Source organism: Lissotriton helveticus, chromosome 4_1, assembly GCF_964261635.1.
Source record: "Lissotriton helveticus chromosome 4_1, aLisHel1.1, whole genome shotgun sequence".
Taxonomy (NCBI): Eukaryota; Metazoa; Chordata; class Amphibia; order Caudata; family Salamandridae; genus Lissotriton; species Lissotriton helveticus.
The window spans coordinates 1,072,410,052-1,072,433,638 of record NC_136063.1 but is presented as its reverse complement, the minus strand read 5'-3'; the positions used below and the strand labels follow the sequence as shown (position 1 = coordinate 1,072,433,638).

Here is a 23,587-nt window from a genome sequence, read left to right as displayed (position 1 = left end):
AGGTGCAGGCAATCAGGTGCAGCATGGGGAGTCACACTCGTGGTTGTGATGTCATCATTCTGCACCTGAATTGCTATTTTCCGTTTTTGAGATTCCTTATTAGCGATTTTGCTATTAAAGAATCACTGTTTGAGTAATCGCTTTTAAATTCTGTGAATTTTTGGTAATCGCTATTTTTTTGCGATTTTTTACCTACATCGCGTTTTGCGATTCTGAAAATGCGATTCGCAGAAAATTGCATTTTCAGAATCGCAAAACAGATTTTACCTACATATGCCCCTAAATGCCTTCTGTGAATACCAAAATGGTAGTAAGTTTAGGATTTTGTCTTAAGTTATTTCTGTGAATCGGGCCCTCAGTTATTTTTTCATTTTATTTTAGAAGGACTTACAATTCACTGAGTTGTCAGACTATTTCACGAATGTCCATCAAAGATTTGAACTTTTTACTTAAAATTGTTTTATTTCTATTTATTTACTTAATTTTCTTCTGTTTTTTCCTCTTCCCAATTCGTATGTTCTAATATTTAACATGGTGTTCTTCTTTGTGTGGTTTTCCATGTACTCTATGTATGTTTCTCCCTTTTTTGCTCTTGTTTTATTCCCCTCTATTTGTTTCTTATGGGAGTAATCTCTTTAAATCAATGAACTTTGGTCCGTTTTACTTATTTGCCCCATTTTCCACTCTCCATTTGAATTTTTAACATTTCCATTGTCAGTTAACCATCTGTAATTGCTTCTTTCCCTTATCCCCTTCTAGTTTTCCTTTTTTCTGTTTTCCATTCATGTATGCATTGTGTTTTTCAAATTCTTTTTTTTTTATTTCAAAAGGTTTCTGTCACTCTCAAAGTTTTGAATTTTGAAATGACAAAGTCTTAATGTTGCACTAGTACCAAATTCATAGCCACCAGAAAAGCCACGTTCGATAAAGAATTTTAGATAGCAAAAGCAGACCCATTAAAATCTTTAAGCAAGATTAAGATCTCCTAACAGAACTTTAAATCTTTTGAGGGAACTTTATTCTATAAACCTTAATGATGCCTAGCCATAAGACGAAGTTTGAGTCATGATTTTGTTCAGGGGAGTAGATGGAAGTCTTTATTGGACTCATTTTGAGGTACGCGGGCATGTCTGCATAATCTGTTTTAAATCATCCATTCGATTCAGTAATAATTACAAATTGGGCCTCTTTATATGGCCTGATAAACCAATGACTGTGTGAGATACTAGCTCCCTCTTAGTATGCATATACATTGCCCGGAAACAATATATACATACAATATATACAATAAACATATGCGGGGCATAGCTGGGTAGGACTGGGAACGAGTCCTGGATCTCAAGAAAGTTTTGGATTTCACCTTCATGAAGGCCATGGATAGGGGGCGTGGCCAGCCAACTAACATGGCGTACGTGACTCTTTAGCGCTCCGGCCGATACCCCTAATTATCCGCAGAACTGATCCTGAAACGGCGCCATCTAAGCAAAAAAACAGGTGGGACCAGTGCACCGTTATCGCAAGGCATCTGGCAAACTTAATGGGGCACCAACCCACCAGGCGGAAATGCAGCTGGTATCCGGAGATGGAGTGCGGCCCAGGAAGGGAGCATGACCTGGCAGAAGCTGTGCGGAAGAGGACGCTGCGGAGCTGACACCGGAGACGTGGCTGAGCTCGCTGCTCCCTACGGTCGCTGCTGGGTGTGAATCCCTGCGGTGTTGCAAACTGCCTGAGGAGGTGCCTAACGGGACCCCAGGGGACGGGGCGGCGGACTAACCCCCCGGGGCCGGCTGATGGTGTGCTGAAGACGTCTGGGAGCGGCCTGGAACACTTCACGGTACCCTGGAACATCCCTCACGCAGCGAGACTGAGGTGAGAAGCACAGCCTGTGGGAACTACGGTCCTGTGGCGGCGCCCCACACCGGAGCCGCTTGCGGTGACTGGCGCGGTGTCCTGCTGCCAGAGGAGAGGTGCTGATTCCCGCTGAGGCCCCGCTGCGGGATGCGGACCCTGCGCTGTGAACTGGACGCGCGCTTGGAGAGTGCTTTACACTGCTGACCTCCCGGGAGAGGGGGAGGCCCTGAAGAGGTGCGGCGCCCCGAAGATCGCACCACGGGGTGAGCTATTGGTAGCAGGTGCTAACTAAGCGGCGTGGGAGCCTGGCAGTGGAAGACGGACCGGACGGGCGCCATTTTACAGTCGGCGCCATTTTCTGTGGAGTGAGGCCTGTGTAAGCTGTAGCCTGGAAGCATCAGGGCACGGCGAGGGGCTGGCAACTGCAGGAAGTGGGACCATGTAGGGTAAGGCAGTAGGAGCAGGGTCCTGAAGCGATCCCCATCCACCAGATAGACTGGGCAGTGGATGTAAAGCGTGGGGGCACAGCATAAAGGCGGAGTGGGGGCCCTCATGACAGTGACCCCCCCCCACATACAGAGGAAACTGGGCAGTCAGCGGTGAGACAGTGTGGCGAACACCGAGCCCGTGTGGAGGAGGCAGCTGCCCGACCGGAGCTGCTGGGCGCTTGTTGGGTGATATCAGTAAGACGGGACAGCCCCCAAAGACACAGCGCAAGCCGTAACGCGCCCGGCACATTGGAGGAGGCGAGGATGCATACCAGATCTGGACCAGCCTTAGAGGTGCAGGAAGTTGTGAAAGCCTATGGGCAGACTGTCGCACTGTTTGGGATGAGCGGTCTGGCGGGGACATTCTACGATATGCGCGCAGCTCCTGCGGCCAGGACCTGGGGAGTGCAGGGGTGACGCACTAACGAGGAAGGTGCTGCACGCAGAGGGAGCGGAATTCACAGCACCCTGCCCGGTATTGACTGCTCGCAGTGGCACGGGCTGGGACTAGCACGTGGGGACATAGAGCAACCTAGGAGGCACTGACATAAACAGACCACAAGCCCTAGCACGGCAGCGGCTGGGTGTTTGCGAAGGAAGACCCAACAACGAAGCCCAGTCATTGGAAGGTGTTGCGAGCTGCTGCCCTGCTGTGAGCCCTGACGCCCTGCCTTGTGGGGCGAACACAAGCACACGCGGACTCGCACTCCCGCCAACATAGGGAAGAATTGATCATCAGTAGTGCGACTGGCGCTGGGAGCTATACAGCGTTGCAAGTTACCTGCGAATGCCCACAGTGCAATAACTAGTGATGGGCCGAATTCACGCCAAACTGCAACAGGGATCTCTAGGTGCAACTTAGCCTGGACCCTGTGCACACGGGAACAGAGGCTGAGCGACTACAGCCCTGGCAGCCAAGATGGTCTCAGTGCTCGCTGCTGTGGAGAAAATTGGCATTGCATTGGAGCAAACCAGAACCTCCCTGGAGACCCAAATAGACAAAGTTACCTCGGACTTTACGCTGTTGCATGCGGATCACCATAAACTGGCTGAGAAGGTCACAGAGCAAGGCCACACACTCAAAGATCTACAGCCTATCACTCAAAGTCACGCAGCTGCACTACAAGACATGTTAGATCGCACACATGCCCTGGAAGATCGAGCCGAGGATGCGGAAGGGCGCTCCCTCCGTAACAACATCTGCCTGGTGGGGCTGCCAGAGAGCAAGGACGGCAGGAACCCAGAACAATAAACGGAGCATTGGCTTCGCGACCTGCTACCCCATGGCACACTGTCACCGCAGTTCGTGGTGGAGAGAGCCCACCGTTGCCGGCACAGAAACCCCAGCCAGGGACCAGACCGCCCCCATTCATCTTCAGGATACTCAACTACAGAGACAGAGATGCGGTGCTACGGGAAACATGCCAAATGGATGATCTCAGGGCTAGTGGCTGCCAAGTCATGCTTTTTCCAGACTACACCGTCCTGGTGCAACGCCGCAGGAGTAACTATACGCCAGTGAAGCACCAGCTCAAAGCACTGGACTTGCCGTACTCACTGTTGTTCCCTGCTCGTCTGAGGGTGGTGGTGAAGGAGGGGACCCGCTTCTTGGACTCCCCCGCAGAGGTCTGGGACTGGCTGGAAGAAATGGGGCGTTGAACAGGAGCAAGGCCCTCAGATCCTGAAGGCGGCAACCCAACGGGCAGAAGCAACAGATGCCGAGGATGCCGAGGGCCACGGCTTATTGTGAATTCGGAGAAGGCAGCCCGAGCCCGGAAGGCATGAGGAGGGAAAGGAGGGACGTCCTTGTAGCGGTCGCTACCATCGGTTCCACATGCGCCAAGGAACAATTTGACATTTGTATGAGAGACACCCTGGTGGTCAGTGGTTCCTCGTCACCATCAACCGAAATATCCGACGACCCCGACCTACCAGTGGTGATGCCGCAAACTGCTGATGGTATCATAGGACAATGAACTAACAGGCTGAACTCTGCTGCAGGACGCTCACTCAAGTAGATACGTAATTGCACAGTGCTGTGTTCTTCCTTGGGTTGCAGAGGTGGGAGGGCCAGTGGGATCGCTTATTACACCCGCCCTTTGGGTGATAGTGCGGTTGATGTTGCACACATGCCAGGCCAAGCTCCGTATGTTGCTGGAGAGGGCATGCACAGAAGGTCACTACACCTTGCGCTAACTGGACTCGCACACTTCTCTGAGCATTCAACTAGATGGCCCGTGAGGTACGAGGAAATGGAGGGGTATAGTCGTAGCAACACACTAACTGTGCGCGTGACCCCTAAGGCAAAGTGCTGACTTAGCCTGTATTTTCTAGTTGTTACAGAAGTTTGGACGAACACTCCGCAGTGTTCGCCCTAATTGTTATGTTGTTCTCTGTTAAATCACTGTTTTGGTTGCAGCAATCCAGAACACTTGTACATGTCCTTAGCCTCTATACACCATGGAGTGCCCCACCCCTGACGACCCTAGAGATCAAATGCACCAGTAATGACACAGGCTAATGTAGTTACGTGGAACATACGCGGCATGCACACACCAGCGCTGCGTTACTCTATATTTGCTTATCTGCAGAGGCATTCGTTTGGAATTGCCTTACTACAAGAAATGCACACAACGCAGCAGGAACTAGACAGGCTGCGCAGGCGTTGGAGGGGACAGGTGTATGGTACGGTGTATTCCGCACATGCACGGGGCATGATTGTTTGGGTGAGGGCGGGCACCCTGTTTGTCTGTCAGGAAGTGGTGACAGAACCCGACAGTAGATACACTCTGATAAAGGGGAACCTTAATGGCCAGGCAATATTATTGGGATCGTTATATGTCCCAAATGTCGATCAGCCGTCATTTATGACACAGTTGTCCTTGGTGTTGACACCTCACTCGTGACTCCCCTGGCTGCTAGGTGGGGACTTTAATTCGGTACTTGAAGTACATATAGATAGATCCTTCCCCCCCTTCGAAAGACAACAGCGGTGTCAAATGCGCAGGCGCTCACGGACTGGCTATCACACTGGGCACTGATAGATATGTGGCGCACCCTCTACCACAACAAACGTATCTATTCCTACTACTCTGCACTGCATGACTTACATGTATGCTTGGACAGGGTGGTGGGCTCACACTCTCTACAGCACCTGGTTGAAATGTCGGAATACCTGGGGTGGACGCACTTCAACCAAAACCCCTTGCACATTCAGCTCACCTGGGAGGCTGGTTGTCCCCCCATTCCCACATGGCGCCTTCAGCCTGCCTCGCTGGAGGATCCATAATTCCGTGCATCCCTCGGAACGGCTGTCCTCACGTACTTTGAACTCAATGAAGGTACGACAAGCAGTGCTCTGGTAAAATGGGAAGCCCATAAAATAGTGACTAGAGGTCACTGTCTGGGGGCCACTTGGAACATCCGTAGGCAAATATCTCTGTCACTTACCCGCCTGGAATCACAGCTATCCAATATGAGCGTGAGGGCGAGGGAGGGGGCAGACACTCGGATCGCCTGGAAGCCCTCCGGGCTCAGCATGCGGAGCTTATGGAGCAATTACGCTGCCGTAATTACACCGCTCACACTGCCCACACGCATTCTACAGCAGATAGAGTGGGCCGCCTCTTAGCTTGTTTGCTGAAGCAGGAAGGTTGATGCACCCCAATTGGATCCGTTCGTACACCAGAAGGGAATCTGGGGTACACACAACGTGAGATTCATGGTGTGATGGTGGAACATTATGCACAATTATACCGATCGAGGAGATGTTGCCAAGGCCCAGAGCTGGAAATATTCCTAGAGCCCGTCCAGCTGCCCACAGCATCAGCAACGCACCAGGAGTCACTCAATGGTCCTCCTACCTTAGACGAACTCGGGGAGGTGATCCAATCTATGGCGTCCGGGAAAACGCCAGGCCCGGACAGCGGCCCGGCCGAATATTACAAAGCCTATCGGGAACCTTTGGTACAACGGTTTCAGGCCCTCTACACTGTCGCTCTGGAGAAGGGCACGCTGCCTCACTCGATGAGCGAGGCCTACCTGGTGTCCCTGCTGAAACCAGACAGGGACCCCACAGCCCTGGGATCCTATAGACCTCTGGCGTTACTGAACGCAGACTAAGATATTCACCAAGGTGTTGGCGTACCGGCTGGCACTGGTGGTCCCCGAGTTGGTTCACAGTGATCAAAATGGATTTGTACCAAAACGCAGCACATCGCTAAATCTGCAAAGGTTTTTTAGAGTGGCGTCGGATAGTGCGGGGACGTGGCCCAGAATGGGGTGCCTTGTGCTGGACCTAGAAAAGGCCTTTGATTGTCTTGAGTGGAGCGACCTAGCGGCAGTACTAACACAATATGAGTTAGGCCCCGGATTCCTACAGATGGTTGGCCTCCTGTACAAGAATCCCACTGTCAGAGTTCGGTTGGGGCCATACATCTCTGATGCTATTTCAATATGCAGGAGCAACAGGCAGGGGTGCCCACTATCACCCCTCCTGTTTGCTCTGGCAATAGAGCCCTTAGCAGCAGTGCTGTGTGCGACGCCAGGAGATGGAATACCCCTAGGTGACGCGGTACAACAGGTGTCGCTATATGCAGACACTCTCCTGATCTACGTAAGAGACATAGAGAATATACCAGCACAGTTCAAGGTCATCTCGGGGCTCCGCGTGAACGCTGGCAAGTCCTGCATCTACACCTTCGGGGAGGGAAGCAAAGACCCGGGGTACACGTTGCATGACACGAGGGTACAGTGGAGGGAGGGCACCTTCCGCTACCTGGGCATCCAGATATACCGTCAGCCGGCAGAACTATTTGACGGTAATCTAGGAAGGGCCTTGGCGGCAATCAAGGCGCAGGTGCACTTCTGGAATACGCTCTCACTGTCGGTCACTGGTAGAGTGGCGCTATCCAAGATGGTGATCCTCCCCGTCTCCTGTATTATTTTGCTAATCTCACTCTATATATTCCGGAATCCTTTTTCGCCACACTTGCTGGATTACTCAGGGATTTCCTTTGGGGGAATGCCAGACATAGACTGGCATTGGCGATATTGTACCTGCCGACTGACCAGCGGGGTCTTGCTGCGCCCTGCTTTGAGCACTACTACTTTGCCGCACAATTACAGTGGGTCTCCCTTTGGCTTGTAGAAAGGGGCTGAGATAACACAGCGACTATGCTACCTCCCTACTCGCTGGAGAAAATCACCAGGCTTTTCCAGCCGGCCACTAAAACCGCTGGGCCGAACCCACTCCTTCTAGCGGTTGCATATAAATGTTACCGCCGCAGCCTCTACCTCACCAGAACGTTCACTCCCTATGCGCCAGCAATACCAATAGAGGGATCCCCTACTGGACCTGGAGTACTAACACATGCGGAGCCCCGGGATTGGCATGCAGCAGACGTGCAGACATTGGGAAATCTGTACCAGGACGGAACAATTCTACCATTTGAATCCCTAGCTGAGAACACAGGGCTACCGTCAGGTTACTTCCTGAGACATAGATCGTTGATCACAACACTAACTGCTAAATGGGGGGACATGACTACGGAACAGAGCCAACACCTTACCATACAGTACCTCCATGTTATGGGACGGGGACGGCATTTAATCCGCTGGTTCGCGGCGTTACTCCGAACACATGCAGCGATCAGCCTAGACCCACTCCGCCACAAGTGGGAGCAGATCTGGGGTTCCAACTGGAAGATAGGGAGTGTGAAAAAGTGCTGAAGAGCCCAGTTCATGTACTCAGAAATGTGCAATTTTGACAGATACAACTGTTTATAGTCCACAGAGCATATCTCACTCCTGAGCTGATTTACAGATACTTCCACCGCACGAATGCGGTATGCCTGCGTTGCTCTGAGCCAGATGCAGTATTAATACATATGCTCTGGGACTGTCCTGGGCTGCAAACCTACTGGAGGGCAGTCAGTGAGTGGGTGCATACATGCACAGGACACGACATCCCCTTTGAATGGCCCGCTTACCTCTTACATCAGTTCCATAGAACCCGACCAAAAAAGTAACATCTAGGTTCCTTGATCTGGGATTGGTGGTTGCCAAGCGCCTTCTCACTAAGCGGTGGAAAGCAAGTGATCCACCACACATTTATGCATGGGGATATTCACTTTTAGCTTGGGCCAAAGCAGAGGAACTTGCTATAGTGAGGGAAAAAACAATGGGACTAAGAAAAGAGCCCATAGCTACCAAGTGGGGGGGATTTCTCCAGACCCTGCGACAGACCGGAGGGGACAGCCTGGGGGTGGGCAGCTGGCAGACAGTTGATGAGACCACGCATTGGAGGCTTGATAACCCGCCAACTGTTAGCAGTAACATCAGGTACTTGCACATACTCCACGTAACGCCCGGGGCGGGCATAGCCGCAGCCAATAGAGGGGAAACTTCTATAAGGCCGATGTCAGGAGATGGGATGAAGAGGGTGGTGGGGGGACATGGGAAGGGACAATTGCACTCATGCCGGTTAATGCTGCCATGTTTTGTTTCGTTTTGATAGTTCTGACGAGAACAACTGTTCAATTGTATTTGTGGCAAGATCGGAAGAGACTCTGTAACACATGCTGATGAGACCATGCAATTACTGTACTGTAACCCTCATTCTGCGTGACATACACAGCTTGGGAGGATTAGCCCTATCCAGTATTTGTGGGGGCATAGTCATGTATATCCTGTTTAACACTCAAATTGAATGATATGACCATACCATGAATAGACGGAGTAATGTACTGATGGCTTTTGGTGTGATACGTTGCCTTTAAAGGATATGTAATGAAAAGCAAAAATAAATAAAAACAGATTTGAACAAAAAAAAATGAAGGCCATGGAGAGCTTGGCTTCCTTTTCTGAAGAGTTTTGGGGTGCATAAGGTGACAGGATTTATATGATGTTGAGACTTAGTGCTTCTCTGGGACAACAAACATGAACAGTATGGCATGGTTACAGATGTAGGTTGGTGAAATGTTACTCAGCACCTTAAGCACAAAGATTTGGGTGGTGCCATACTATGGTTCCATGATGAAATATCGATTACTAAAACATCGACCTACAAAAATATCGCCACAAATACATCGTCTACAAAAATATCGTAACCATATACTTAAACAAGGATTTACACAAATATCGATATTTTTTTATCGACTACTCTAATATCGTTAACAATTATATCGACTACATAAATATCGACTACTACATTATCGACAATATTTAAAATAACATTACCTTCTACACTAATATCGACAACACTAATATCGACTACCTTTCTACTCATATTAATATAAATAAAATATCGTCATTTTCTTTATAACCTTATATACACATTACCTTTCTGTTATTCACTTTTTCATAGTTATTTAAATTCAAAAAAAGCTTTTCTAACATATATGTATATACAATATGTATTATTTATTTATATATAATAAGAAAAAATACATTAGTAATATAAAGTATGTATGACGTTACAACACATACTTTTACAACGCATACCTTTACAACGAAATTTTTACAACGCTAAAACCATTACAACGCATGTATTTACAACGCATATTTTTACAACACAGGTACCTTTACAACGCATACCATTACAACGTAAGTATTAGTAAATATATAATAATTTTTTTAATATAAATTAATTAAAATGAATAGATTTTAATTACATTTAATTTAATTTAATTTCATTTAATTTAATGTATTTAATTAATATATTAAAACAATTTTTACCCTGTACCCCAAAAACACAAAACTGAGCCTGAACAATAAAAATACCCCTTTACCCAAAAACTAAAAACTGACCCTGAACCCTAAAAATACCCCTCTACCCAAAAACTGAAAACTGACCCTGAACCCTAAAAATACCCCTTTACCCAAAAACTGAAAACTGACCCTGAACCCTAAAAATACCCCTTTACCCAAAAACTGAAAACTGACCCTGAACCCTAAAAATACCCCTTTACCCAAAAACTGAAAACTGACCCTGAACCCTAAAAATACCCCTTTACCCAAAAACTGAAAACTGACCCTGAACTCTAAAAATTCCCCTTTACCCAAAAACTGAAAACTGACCCTGAACCCTAAAAATACCCCTTTACCCAAAAACTGAAAACTCATCCTGAACCCTAAAAATACCCCTTTACCCAAAAACGTAAAACTCACCCTGAACCCTAAAAATACCCCTTTACCCAAAAACTGAAAACTGACCCTGAACCCAAAAAATACCCCTTTACCCAAAAACTGAAAACGGACCCTGAACCCTAAAAATACCCCTTTTCCCAAAAACACAAAACTGACCCTGAACCCTAAAAATACCCCTTTACCCTAAAAGCCAAAACTGACCCTGAACCCTAAAAATATCCCTTAAAAAACCCCAAACATATTACATTTTAAATATAATTATATACTTACCAATACTTACGTTTATGCGTTGTAAAGGTACCTACGTTGTAAAAACATGCCTTGTAAATACATGCATTGTAATGGTTTTTGCATTGTAAAAGTTTGGTTGTAATGGTAGTAAGTTGTAAAAGTTGCGTTGTAAAGGTTGTATACCAATATAAACATTACCAAACACTATCATACACTCTTATCGGATTACTTTAAATCACATTTCACTAATTTTAACATTGTAATAAATATTTACCATTAAAATAAAACACATATAATACATTTGGTAATAAAAATCGAAAACAATTATTGATGCTACTAACTCTTTACAAAATAACGGCTTTCAAATTCAAACTAATGTTGTCAGCCAATGAATTTAAAATATATTTAATTGAACCAATCAAATATAACCATTAATTAACTCACTACTATAAATACAATTACAAACTTAACTTAAATTACCTTTTTTGGCCAAACTTGGAGGGAAACGGTTACCTTGCTGAAAAGAAGAGAATACACACCTACTACAACGACTACAACACAGCATACTACAACTCAAGTAAGTCAAGTCCCATTTCATTTATCATACAAACCTGTCGAAAAGTAGCTAAACTCCCTAAACTAAAAACATGGTCTTTATATTTGTTTAAATATAACTACAACATCCTATCAACAACCACCACAAGATAATAATTAAATGAAATTATGAACTGCCTTATCCATGTCTACTTAGAAAGCTTTTAAATAATTTTAAAAAGTTGCAAAGTAAAGTTGCAAAAGACTTGATATGTTATTACCTACTAATATATCCTAATACAATAAATAACACAAATTAACTTTCTTTTACAGAATATACAAACTTCATCTACCAATCTACAACTAAACTAACAACATCTTCTACTACATTAAGTAAGTATACCCACTGTGTCTATTAAGAATCAGAAAGACAAAATAAACAACTATAAAACTAAATCATTTTTTTGTACTATTCTTTACCACAACTACAGAACATTAAAGAGTGAAAATCTACATATATGAACAGAAAACATAAAATTAGCAGGAAAACAACATTGTAAGTATGTTTTTGCACTTTTTCCTTTTAACGTACACATCTCAAGAAAAGTTTTTCACTTTTAATAAAAAAACATATATATGTCTTCACAGATCTACCTTAGACATGGCAACAGGAGCTACTTTTATTACTTCTCAAAAAGGGAAAATAATGCTGAGCTACATGGGTTACACCTACACCCAAGAAAGAATAAAAGGGAATACAACTTACTGGAAATGTAGTAAATATTACTCAACTGCATGCTATGGTAGAGCAAAGACTGTTGATAACAATGTTGTAAATGTACATGAGCATAACCACCCACCCAATGTAAGAGAAGCACTAGAGACATTCAGAGAAGCTAGTACAGGCTCACAAGAAACAAGCACCACTATTTTGAAAAATGTTTTAAGCAAGGTGCCAGAACATGTCACAGGACAGTTACCTTCAATACCCAACTTGAAAAGATTAATTGCTAAAACAAAACGAGATTCTGATCCAACTCCACCAGCACCTGAAACTTTTCAAGACATTAAAATATATCCTGAATATACTATTACACACAATGAAGATACATTCTTAATGTATGATAACCACAGTCATGATAAAAGAATTTTACTTTTTGCAACAAATCGCAATTTGCAAAAACTAAAATCGTGTGAAACCTGGATGATGGACGGAACTTTTAAAGTATGTCCCAAACCTTTCTATCAACTTTACACCATCCATGGTGAATACCAAGAAACAAATATCCCTTTAATTTATACACTGCTGCCAAATAAAACAAATGCTACCTACGTAGAAATTTTAACAACTATCAAAGATTTTACTGATAATTACTATCCACAAAGAATAATAATAGACTTTGAATAGCCATGATTCAAGCTATACTTAAAATATATCCTCACACATCTATACAAGGGTGTTATTATCACTACAACCAAAGTATATGGAGGCACTTACAAAAATCTACTTTAAGCATTGAATATTCAACAAACAGTAACTTTGCTTATCAGATTAAAAAGTTAATTGCATTGGCATTTGTACCAACAACAGAAGTTGCTAACTATTACAATTTACTACTTGACAGCCCTTTCTACCGCACCAATGAGAAAAAATTAACTCCCTTCTTAGACTATTTTGAAGATACCTGGGTGGGAAGATTACATCGTTCTGGCCACCGCAGACAACCTAAATTCCAAATTCCATGGTGGAATGTGTATGCTAGTACTATGGCACAGAAAGCCAAAACTAACAACGCGGTCGAAGGATGGCATAATGCCTTCCAAGCCACAATAGGAAGAACACAACCCACACTTCATAAACTAATCCAAAGCATCAAAAAAGAGCAAAGCTACCAAGAACTAAGAATAGAGCAATCTCTATCTAAAATCGGCCCTAAACTAAGTAAACAAACATTAAATATGTACGAATACCTACAGCAAAAAATAAGAATGTACCCAAGTATCGAAGGTCTTGAATACTTAGAACTAATAGCCAAATCTATCCTTTAACAAGCAACACATAAAAACATTTCAAACAATAAATAATTTTTTTTTTTTAATGTAGTTAAATTATGTCATGTAAAAATAAATGTAATCTATTATTACAAGACATAATAAAACGACATTTAAAAAAATTGCACAATATAGCACAATCCACCCCAAACAAAAATATAATAATAACTTAACTGTTCTGCAGCTGTAGAATGTGTTCCAAGAACATGGTTTCAAGACGATTAGAACCAAAATCAATCCACATGTTTTAAAAAAATCCCCACAAAATGCCAAATATACAACTGTTTTATAAGGGTCCCACGTAGCAATACTCTGGAGAACGGAACCATAAAAAACCTGAAAAATAATCACGATAAAAACGCTCCAAAATCCCAAAAAATCAAGAAATGTAGTGAAACATTTACCTGTATTTTACAAAAAATACGAAATAAAATCCATCTGCTCACCAAAATGAACACCTGTAAATAAATAGAAACAAAACCCACCCACAATAAATACGAAAGCCAGAAAGCCTAAACATAACATATAAAACATAGGAAAACACCTGAACTAATTCATTTACACAATACATAAACCTTAATTTCATAAGAAATATCTAAGAAAGTACGTTATCAATAACGACCTTAAATAACACGTATTTTTCACATAAACTGTAAAGTACAACACATAGCAACACGTACACACTACAACTAGCTCTATAATGTATTAAAATGTAGTTAAAATTAATGTAAAATAAACTTACATTCACCAACACGAAGCAGCTCCCAACCGCGAGGTTCCGTTTTCTGAAATGACCCAAACAACGATATAGATAGACTAAAAAGTGAAGTTCAAAAAACAAAATGGCAGCACAATAAAAATAAAAATAGGACTAAATCCCCATTATTAAAAATAAACAATAGAGATGAATAGCAATTTATTTTCCATGTTTTGTAATAATGTACTTATTGTTTGTAAATAAACATATGATTAATGTAAAATATACAATAATAAATATAATATATTTATATATTAATTAATTATTGTATATTAAAAATATGTTTTTGATTGTTAAAAAATATTTTTTATATGTATAAAACTGAGCACTATTTTATGTACATACTTTAGAAAAATACAATTACATGTCAATTAATTAACATATTAAATTTAAAAAAACAAAATTTAAAATTTAATATACTAATTAATGTAATATAACAATGTATATATGACTAAAATTGCAATGTAAAATGTAAACAAATAATTGAAAAAGGTGTATTAAAATTATGTAAATGTTTGCATCAACAAATGAAAGTATGAATAAAAAAAATGTGTACAAAACTATATTACTATTGTACTTAATAAATGTTGACACTTGTGATATGTATGTAAAAATGTAGAAAATATTCATATTTGTTTATTTATAAAAATAATATTGCAACATTATATATAATAATAATTCTTAAAAAAAAAAGAATTAATTTTTTTTTATAAATAAAAAAATATAAAACATAACTCATAGAAAATACTTAACAGTAAGCAACAATAAATAACTATTTTAACTCCTATCATACATAAGTCAGATAAAGTGCTGGACAGGAAACCATAATAAATAACTATTCTAACTCCAATCCTACATAAGTCAGGGAAACTGCTGGACAGTAAACCATAATATTTGTGATATTATAACACATAAACATCACTTTATATATATTAATAACAACTCTTATCTATTATACTACAAAATAGACTATTAAATTACAATCACAAAATATGTTTTTTTGAACATAACAATAACACATTTTTTTAACCAAAATTTAAATTTCAAATTTCGAATTTTTTATAAATTTTTACATAATTTTCACAATTTTATAATTTTTAACCCAAACTTTGTTTTTTAGTTTTTCGAATCATTCTTAGCATATATTATAAGAAATACACAAACATAAAATATTACACACTTCACTTAATGTAATATAATTTAAAAATTAATTTTCTAATTTCAAATTTCAAATTTCAAAATTAAATATTGAAATTTCAAATTTCGAATTTTTTTAAAAATGTTACATAATTGTCACAATTTTATAATTTTTAACCCAAACGTTGTTTTTGTGTTTTTCGAATCATTCTTAGCATATATTATAACAAATACACAAACATAAAATATTACACACTTGACTTATTTTAATATAATTTAAAAATCAATTTTCTAAATTCAAATTTCAAATTTCAAATTTAAATATTGAAATTTCAAATTTCGTATTTTTTATAGCAATTGAATTTTTTATTAAACACTATATAAATAAAACCCACACTTAATTACAAAATTATTATATAATACATTCAATTTCAATTAAATATAATATTTTTTCATATTTCAATTTATAATTTTTTTTAATTAAATTTAAATTTTATGAAACATATTTTAATATACTACCCACCCTTATCCCCTATATCACCAACAACCCGCTACTAAATCTTTTTAAAAACCCATTAAATAAAGAATTCTGTTATTTAAATTAAATTTCAAATTTCGCCATTCAAAGTAAAAAATAAATTAAAATTTTCAAATTTTTTACCATTCTATACATATTATTTACACAACTTTTTTAAATTACTACCCACCCTTATCCCCTATAATACCAATAACCCGCTCCTAAAATATTTACAAACATTTAATTTTTTTTTACATTTTGATCCCTATAATAATAAAAATAGACATTTAATTAATAATATTTAAACATAAAACAAATTTTTCTACACTTATATAACACATTCAATTATTTTGTCGATATTATATTCAACGATATTTCTCTAAACGATATTCTATACAACGATATTTTATTTTGACGATATTTTTGTCATTATACAAAATCGATATTTACAACAACGATATTTCCTTCAACGATATTTTTTAAATTCGATATTCTTACCTCGATATTTATGCTAGTCGATATTATCCCGTCGATATTCCTGCTTTATACCCCATACTATAAACTGAAGGGGGAAAAAGTGACAAAATAAGCAAAAAAGCATTGTGATGTTCCAGAAAAAAAGAAACTGATGGGACAGGCATGCACGGTGGCACATATAGCCCTAGAGAATTGCTGATGGTCAGTTTGTGAGATGCTGCTGCTGAATAGCTCTGCCTGTTACTGGTGACTCCTCATTGCTAGAAAAAAATTCTAGATCCAATCTGGCACTTTGGAAGTCCTTTGTGCAAGGAGTCTTTGAAACACAGTAGCAATTCAAAAAGGTATTTGTGATGAACGAGATAGTTACCATTGGTAATGATGTATCTGGTAGAGACACAGTCTAGCCGCAGATTCCTTAACTTAGAATATCCCCAGCAGTCAGACTGGATCCGGAAAACTTTTTCCCCAGCCGTACCTCGGCGCACAGAGAACTGCGTCGCCTGGCTCCTTCCTGACGTCGTCCATGGAAGTGATGTCGGTGGAGCCATATAAGCCCCTGGCGCACTGGCCTCAGTTTTTTACTGTGAAACTTTTCCGCGCCACAATGCGGAGACACTACAAAAACCGCTAGAGTATGGGAACAGTGCGCCAAAAAAAGATCAAAAATCTTTGAAGCAACAATGACAAGAAATCATAAAATGATGAGAACCATCACCATGTTAAAAGAGTACGTAATACTGGAAGGGACTGAAGGGAGCAAACAGAGCATCTGCCCCTAAAAACAGTCTCGCCCTAAGAGGCAACGTAATTGGAATTGAATGGCATGACAAACGAAGGACAGTTGCAACTACAGGATGGAACTGTATAGACAATTAGTAAACGCAGGATGTAACTGTAAAGGGATGTAACTGTAAAGGACAACAAGACTGGAACAACATGACTTAAGGTAAGTGACCAGAAGTGTGTAACAACAGAGAATGTGCACCACACCCCCTATAATGACCTATGGATGGTAGCACAGTCAAATAGATCTCCAACCCAATCGACTGCATCACAGACAAGGAGACCCCAAAGTAATGGGGAAGAAATAGATGAGGGTGGAGGGAGGGTAGAAGAACATGAGAATCCCCACACTGGAAGAACCAGGGAGGAGGAGCATGGAAGGGCACATGACCTAGAAACACAAGAATGAGAACAGGTGGAAAGCCAACGTGCTAAAACAGAATGATACATCCTGCCCCAGAGGGAGGTGAACAAGAGCACCCCGCAGGGAGACTAAGGCCACCTGTAAGGAGGCAGGTAGATTGAACCCACCTGGAAAGGTCCTTGCAAACCGGGAAGGATGAACGGGCATTAAGGAATATGCGGCTAGACTGTGTCTACACCAGATGCATCGTTACCGAAAATAAGTAACTCGTTCATCTGATAGAGACATCTAGCCCAGAATCCCGAAGTTAGAATAGATACCAAAGCTATACCCTATCATGACAAATGGTTTCCGTAACTATGAAGAAAAACTAATAAACAAAAAAGCTCATAAAAAAAGATGACAAATTGTGCGTGATGAGTGTAGCCGGATGTGAGGTTATTTTACATCTCTAGAGGTTCAAAAGAAAAAAAGAAAAAACTAGACTGGGACAAAAAAAGTCTTTTTAGAGTCTTACGGTTTAAATAAAGAAGGTCAGTTGAGAGGGTCAAATGGTGCAAAAAATGATTGGAAAAACCAAACGAACCTATCATCCAGAATAGGGTAATGTAACTGAAACCAAGCACTACATAAAAATAATAGAGTGCAAATAAGAATTATAATAATGAAGGTAAATACACAGGCAGGAGGATCTTCATTAATGATTGTTGAACTGTATGGCATTTTCCCAGAGTAATTCATTGTGTACACCACACTTATATGTATTCAGTGAAAATCCAAAAGACCTCTTTTTTATGTATTTCGTTACTTTTCTTCTCATCTCTGTTCTCAATTTTTTTCTAAAATCAGCCACTTAATATCGTCAGCTGTATGGCTGAAGTCAAGATAATGTTTAACTAGAGGGGCCGTGAGTTTGGAAGTATGAATTGCAGAACGATGTTCTGTAAGACGGGTGGCAACTGAGCTGGAAGTCTCTCCTACATAGCCCAAATTGCAAGGGCATAGAATAAGGTAAATTATGTTTTTTGTCTTACAGTTCCATAATTTTTTGGCCCGACTCGTGTATCCATTGTGGACAAATGTCTCACCTTCAATCAGAGTGTCGCAAGATTTACAGGTAGAACATTTGAAAGTTACTCGTACTGGTAAAATCCCATCTAAGAATTTCTGAGCAAAGGAGGTGTCTGTGGAGAATCGCAAATGGACAAAAATGTCTTTGATGTTCAGGTTGCGACGATGAGCAAACAAAGGTTTTGAAAGTTTAAGTTGTTGATTTGGATCACTATTCAGTATGTGCCAATTTGAATTAGTGATCTGTTTGATCTTCTCGCTCATGGTGGAATGTTTTGTGACGCACACAAGTTGCATCGGGGCTATTACAATAAATGATCTCTGTCATAAAATCTAGCCCTTTTGTAAGATTCTCTGACAAGGCGATGAGGTTATCATCTATCTATGAATTTAGCTTTCATAGCTGTGCTTGTATATTAAAATCGGACAAATTTGTGCAATTGTGCAGCAATCGCAAAAATTGTCCATATGAGATACTCTGCTTTTGAGCTCGTGGGTGATAGCTGTTAAAATGTAAAAGCGTGTTTCTAGCAGTGTGCTTGCGTAAAGGTCTACTTCAAGTACGCCGGAGTTATGTCTAATCAAAATATCTAAGAATTCAACTTGTTGCTGGCTAGTTTGCACAGGAAATCGCCGATTAGTGTCTGCTAGATTAAGCCATTTCAAGAATTCTTGGAGATGTTCTTCAATGTCAGGTCAGATAAGAAAGATATCGGGCCCGATTCACAGAACTAACTTAAGACAAAATCCTAAACTTACTACTTTTGGTATTCACAGAAGTTAGGATTTTGTCTTAAGACAGACTTAAGACAGACTTAAGACAGACTTAAGTTAGGATTCAGTCTTAAGTCTGTCTTAAGTCTGTCTTAAGTCTGTCTTAAGACAAACTTAAGACAAAATCCTAACTTCTGTGAATACCAAAAGTAGTAAGTTTAGGATTTTCTCTTAAATTAGTTCTGTGAATCGGGCCCTCAGTCTATATATCTGGACCAATGTAAGACCGACTCAAAAGATGGGGCAATATCATTACGGATAAATTTGGTTTCGATAGAAAGCCATGTAGATATTTGCTACTGATGGTGCCACTTATGCTCCCATGCTTACACCCTTAATTTGTTTGAAAAAGGTGCAACCATATACAAACGTGTTATCCGTCAAAACAATTTGGAGACAGTCTAAAAAATGAGATTTAGGACTTGGACATTGAATATATCGATAAACCATGATACTGCCTCTATTGCTTCCCTCTGTGGAATGTTACTATATAGGGATTCAATGTCCAAAGTCACTAAGATGTTGCTGTACTGGTTAAAAGGAAGATTCTCAACTTTATTATTCATATCTCTCGTATCTTTGATGTAAGATGGAATTTTAGAAATATGTGGTCGAATCAGACTGTCAATGTATTTAGAGAGGGGTTCCGTGAGCAATCCAACTGTGGATACAATTGGGTGATGGGGGAGGTTCCGAAATTTTTTGTGAATCTTGAGGACACCTTCCCTTCCAAGGGAAGGCATCTTCCCTTCCGAACTGTTTAAATATTCCTGTTCTTTTCTGCTGATGTCACCCACATTGAATGCTGTCGCTGTAAGTGATTAGATTTTTTGAGCTACTTTTCAGGAAGGATTATTGGTTATTTCAGCATAAAAGTACTGATCACTTAACAAGTTCAAAAATGTTTGTTCATATATACTGGTATCGATAGCTACAATACCTTCCCCTCTGTCACAATTCTTGATGGTAACAGTTTTGTCATGGGCAAAATCTTGGAGAGAGACAAACTCTTGTTCATCAACATTGTAGATAGGTTTGGGAATGAATGCCATGGCTTGGTCTAAACAATTGAGGACAGTATGTTCAAATATTGCCACTTCTGGACCCACCTGGTCAAAGGAAGGTGTAAAAGTAGATTGAATAGATAGTCATGACCTGTTGGGCAACATGGTGGAAGGTTGCTCCTCAATGTCAAAAAACGTTTTCAATCTGATCTTACGAAAAAAGGACAAAATGTCTTGATAAAGCTCAAATATGTTGACATTGATGTGGGGTACATATGATAGACCCCTCGAGAGTAAAGTCATACAAGAGGTGTCTAAAATAGTGGATGATAAATTGAAAATGGGAATTACATCCATTGTCTCCAGTGTTGTCTGTTGCGGGTTTCCAACATTTGCTTGTTGTTCAGTTGATAATATTGGCTCTGATAGTTGCCCCTGGCCTGTGGTTGGAACCACACTCTCTGTCTGCCTCTGCGAGTTCCACGCTGGGCTAAATAAGGCTGTCTCACATGATGATTCGGATTAAAGGAATTATGTGGTCCTTGTTGCTCATAATAATATGAGTTGCTTTCACCTTCAGAATCCGAAGTGTCAGAGAAGGTGAGAACTTTCTGTTTTCTAGAGTTGTCTTGATTAAAATATTGATTTTGTTTGTAAATGTTCTCACTCAAATAGGGATAAATGTGTTTTTCCAGAGAGTTGTAGCATTTGTCTTTATTTAATTTCTTTGTTTTATGTTTAATCAAGTAATCTGTAAAGGAAGCTAGTTATTTATCTGCTTCTTCTAATTTCTTCTTTGCTTCTTCTAAAGCATTTGGGGCCATATTATCAAGAAAGGGCGATACATTATCGCCGCTTTTATCGGCAGGAAACTGCCGCTAAAGCGGCGATAATGGGCTTGAAAATATGCCCTTGTGAATTCCTATAGAAGCCCAGGTTAACACCAGACCTGGGCTTCTATGGGAATTCACAAGGGCCTATTATAAAGCCCATTATCGCCGCTTTAGCGGCAGTTTCCTGCCGATAAAAGCGGAAATAATGTATCGCCCTTTCTTGATAATATGGCCCTAGATTTTCTTATTTTATCCTCTAACTCAGCTAACTCGTTCTTCAATGTAGATGCCAGTTCTTTTGCAGTTTCTATGATGAGTATCATGAGGTCTCTGTAACACCTACTAGCTATCATGCTACATTTCTCTAGGAATTGTCTAAATTGTACAAATATTTCTGGAATATTAGGGACTCTAAGTCCCTGGGGTATACCTCTTGCGTTCAGGTACTCTAACATGAATTCGCCATGTGCTTCAATTCTTTTTCTTTTCTTTTTGAGAGTGGACAATTTGGTTGTGTCATCATTGTCTTGAATAGTTGATTTAGAGATGTTACTAAATGAATTACTAGTGCCTACTAAGATGGCAAATTCTTCGTTGGAGAAGCCAAAAGTTTTTAACTGATCCATAGTGATACTTACCAAGTGAAACAAAGCAGCCAGTAGGCTGGCAAAAGAGGGTGAACAAGAAAGAGGGCAGGGTTAACATGCAGAGTCAAAGGAAGCAAATAGAGTGTGGAGTCTAATAAAAAGTTAGGAATACATGTCAGACAATGTATACAGAGAAGGTAATTTGACCAAACACAGATATATTAACAGATATAAACAACACAAACAGTCTTACACAGATAAGCTGTGGGTAAATCAATGTAAATAACAAGGACCCCTGCAATAATATGAAATTCCTAGGTTTTGTTGCAAAGCTATACATACTAAAGTAGTGTAATCTAGCTTTGCTTTAAATCTCAATGCCTAGTGAAAACGTACACAAGCAAGGGTTAAAACAAAGTATCACCTCATATACCTATATGTAACTTGAGCTTTACACAAATGCACATATTGTACATATCTGATTACTACTTACTTGTCTACTTCAGGAACTTGACGACAAATCCTATGCTAGACAGTGTTGGCTCGCCTCCGCGCCATCGTCCAATGTTCAGAATCAGACAGGACAGCCAGATTTAGTGCGAGCACCCCAATTATTTTATCAGCAGGTGACTCTTGCTAAACCTGGGACTGTTCTATTTTATGTCCTTATTACAGTGCAGTGCTGCAATTTATAACATACAGAGCCATTGTGTCAAGGACAGTTAATCTGGGCCCTAGAGTCACGATGTTGCATGCTCTAAAAGTCAATGTTTGTGCATCCAGGAAGAGAACTTTTAAGGCTACATTCAACAAGCATGTTTCTTCTTTTCCCATAAACTGAAAAGGAAAGCTTTTCCGGAGCTTGGCCATAATATAAAGTAGAAACTGATTAATAAAATATAAAATTGCTGATTACGTTAATCTTTTTCAACAGTTCATCATTTCATGACCAACCTCAAATGGTATGTAGTCAGGGGGAAGCTTCTCCAGCATATCATCAGCCAGCCTTGCAACCACAGCCTCGCGTGTTTCAACTCCTCCACTGGAGCTGTCTTTTGGCTGAATGCTAAGGATCGTGTCCAATACATCCTTGGCGAGCTTGCTTTGGTAAGTGATATCAGCATTTGGATGCAGCCCAAACACTTCTGGGGTATCATAAACTGGTAGGCTCTGCAAAACCAAACACAACAAAATGTCATCCACAGACAAAATATTTTTAATAGGGGTGGGCGAAATGTTCATTCTGCCCGCAGAATTGGTGGAATCTGGCGACTATGCGTTACTCTTGTAATGCAGAATTCAGACCATATTTCGCCAGCTGCCACATGGCAGAATTCTTTTCCTGCAAGGCTCCAAAATGCGAATGTGAGTCAGATTTGGAGCCCCATAGTGCCATTTTCCAACGCTGGCAATCGCGGTCAAAAGGCTGCTTCTCAAGTAGATTTGCTGCTGCATGAATAGATTTTCTACTGGAGCGGCAGCAAAATCAACTCAAATGGGTGTGCGATCTTGCGCACCGCATGGAGCCATTTGCGCAGATTTTTCAGCGCTGCTCGCGCTACTGGCACTATTTTGCAGAGTGAGCAGTGCAACATGCATATTTTCTGACCGTTGGCGTAAATCTGCAGAATTTCATGGAGTTTTTAAAACTCTGTGGAATGAAAATCATCAGCTTCCACCCACCCCAAGTTTTTAAACTATTACAGTAGCTTGATGGTGAAATTGAATCAATATTAGTTTAAGCCAGGCCCTGCATTACCTGCATGTCTGTCGCACATGAGGCATTCATAGGATGATCATGAGTAAGCATAACCCACAAAATCATTAAATGAATGAATTTGTTCCTTCCCAACCTTTTAAAGATCAGCCTTCAGCAGGAATAACTCGACAAGCAAACTAAAAATAAGACTCCTATAATATCCAGGTGCATGACAATCTCATTAACTGGGTGAAGCACCATACAACTATTACAGGAC

At 40.7% G+C, this 23,587-nt stretch overlaps 1 protein-coding gene across 1 annotated transcript in view; it reads right to left on the bottom strand.

Moving 5' to 3' along the window:
* Positions 1–23,587, bottom strand: part of DNAH5 (dynein axonemal heavy chain 5) — a 5,174,212-nt gene that overhangs the window by 217,072 nt on the left and 4,933,553 nt on the right. The window contains exon 75 of the mRNA XM_078687662.1: positions 22,566–22,781. Coding sequence (XP_078543788.1) covers positions 22,566–22,781 — 216 coding nt within the window. The remainder of the gene's footprint in view (positions 1–22,565; positions 22,782–23,587) is intronic.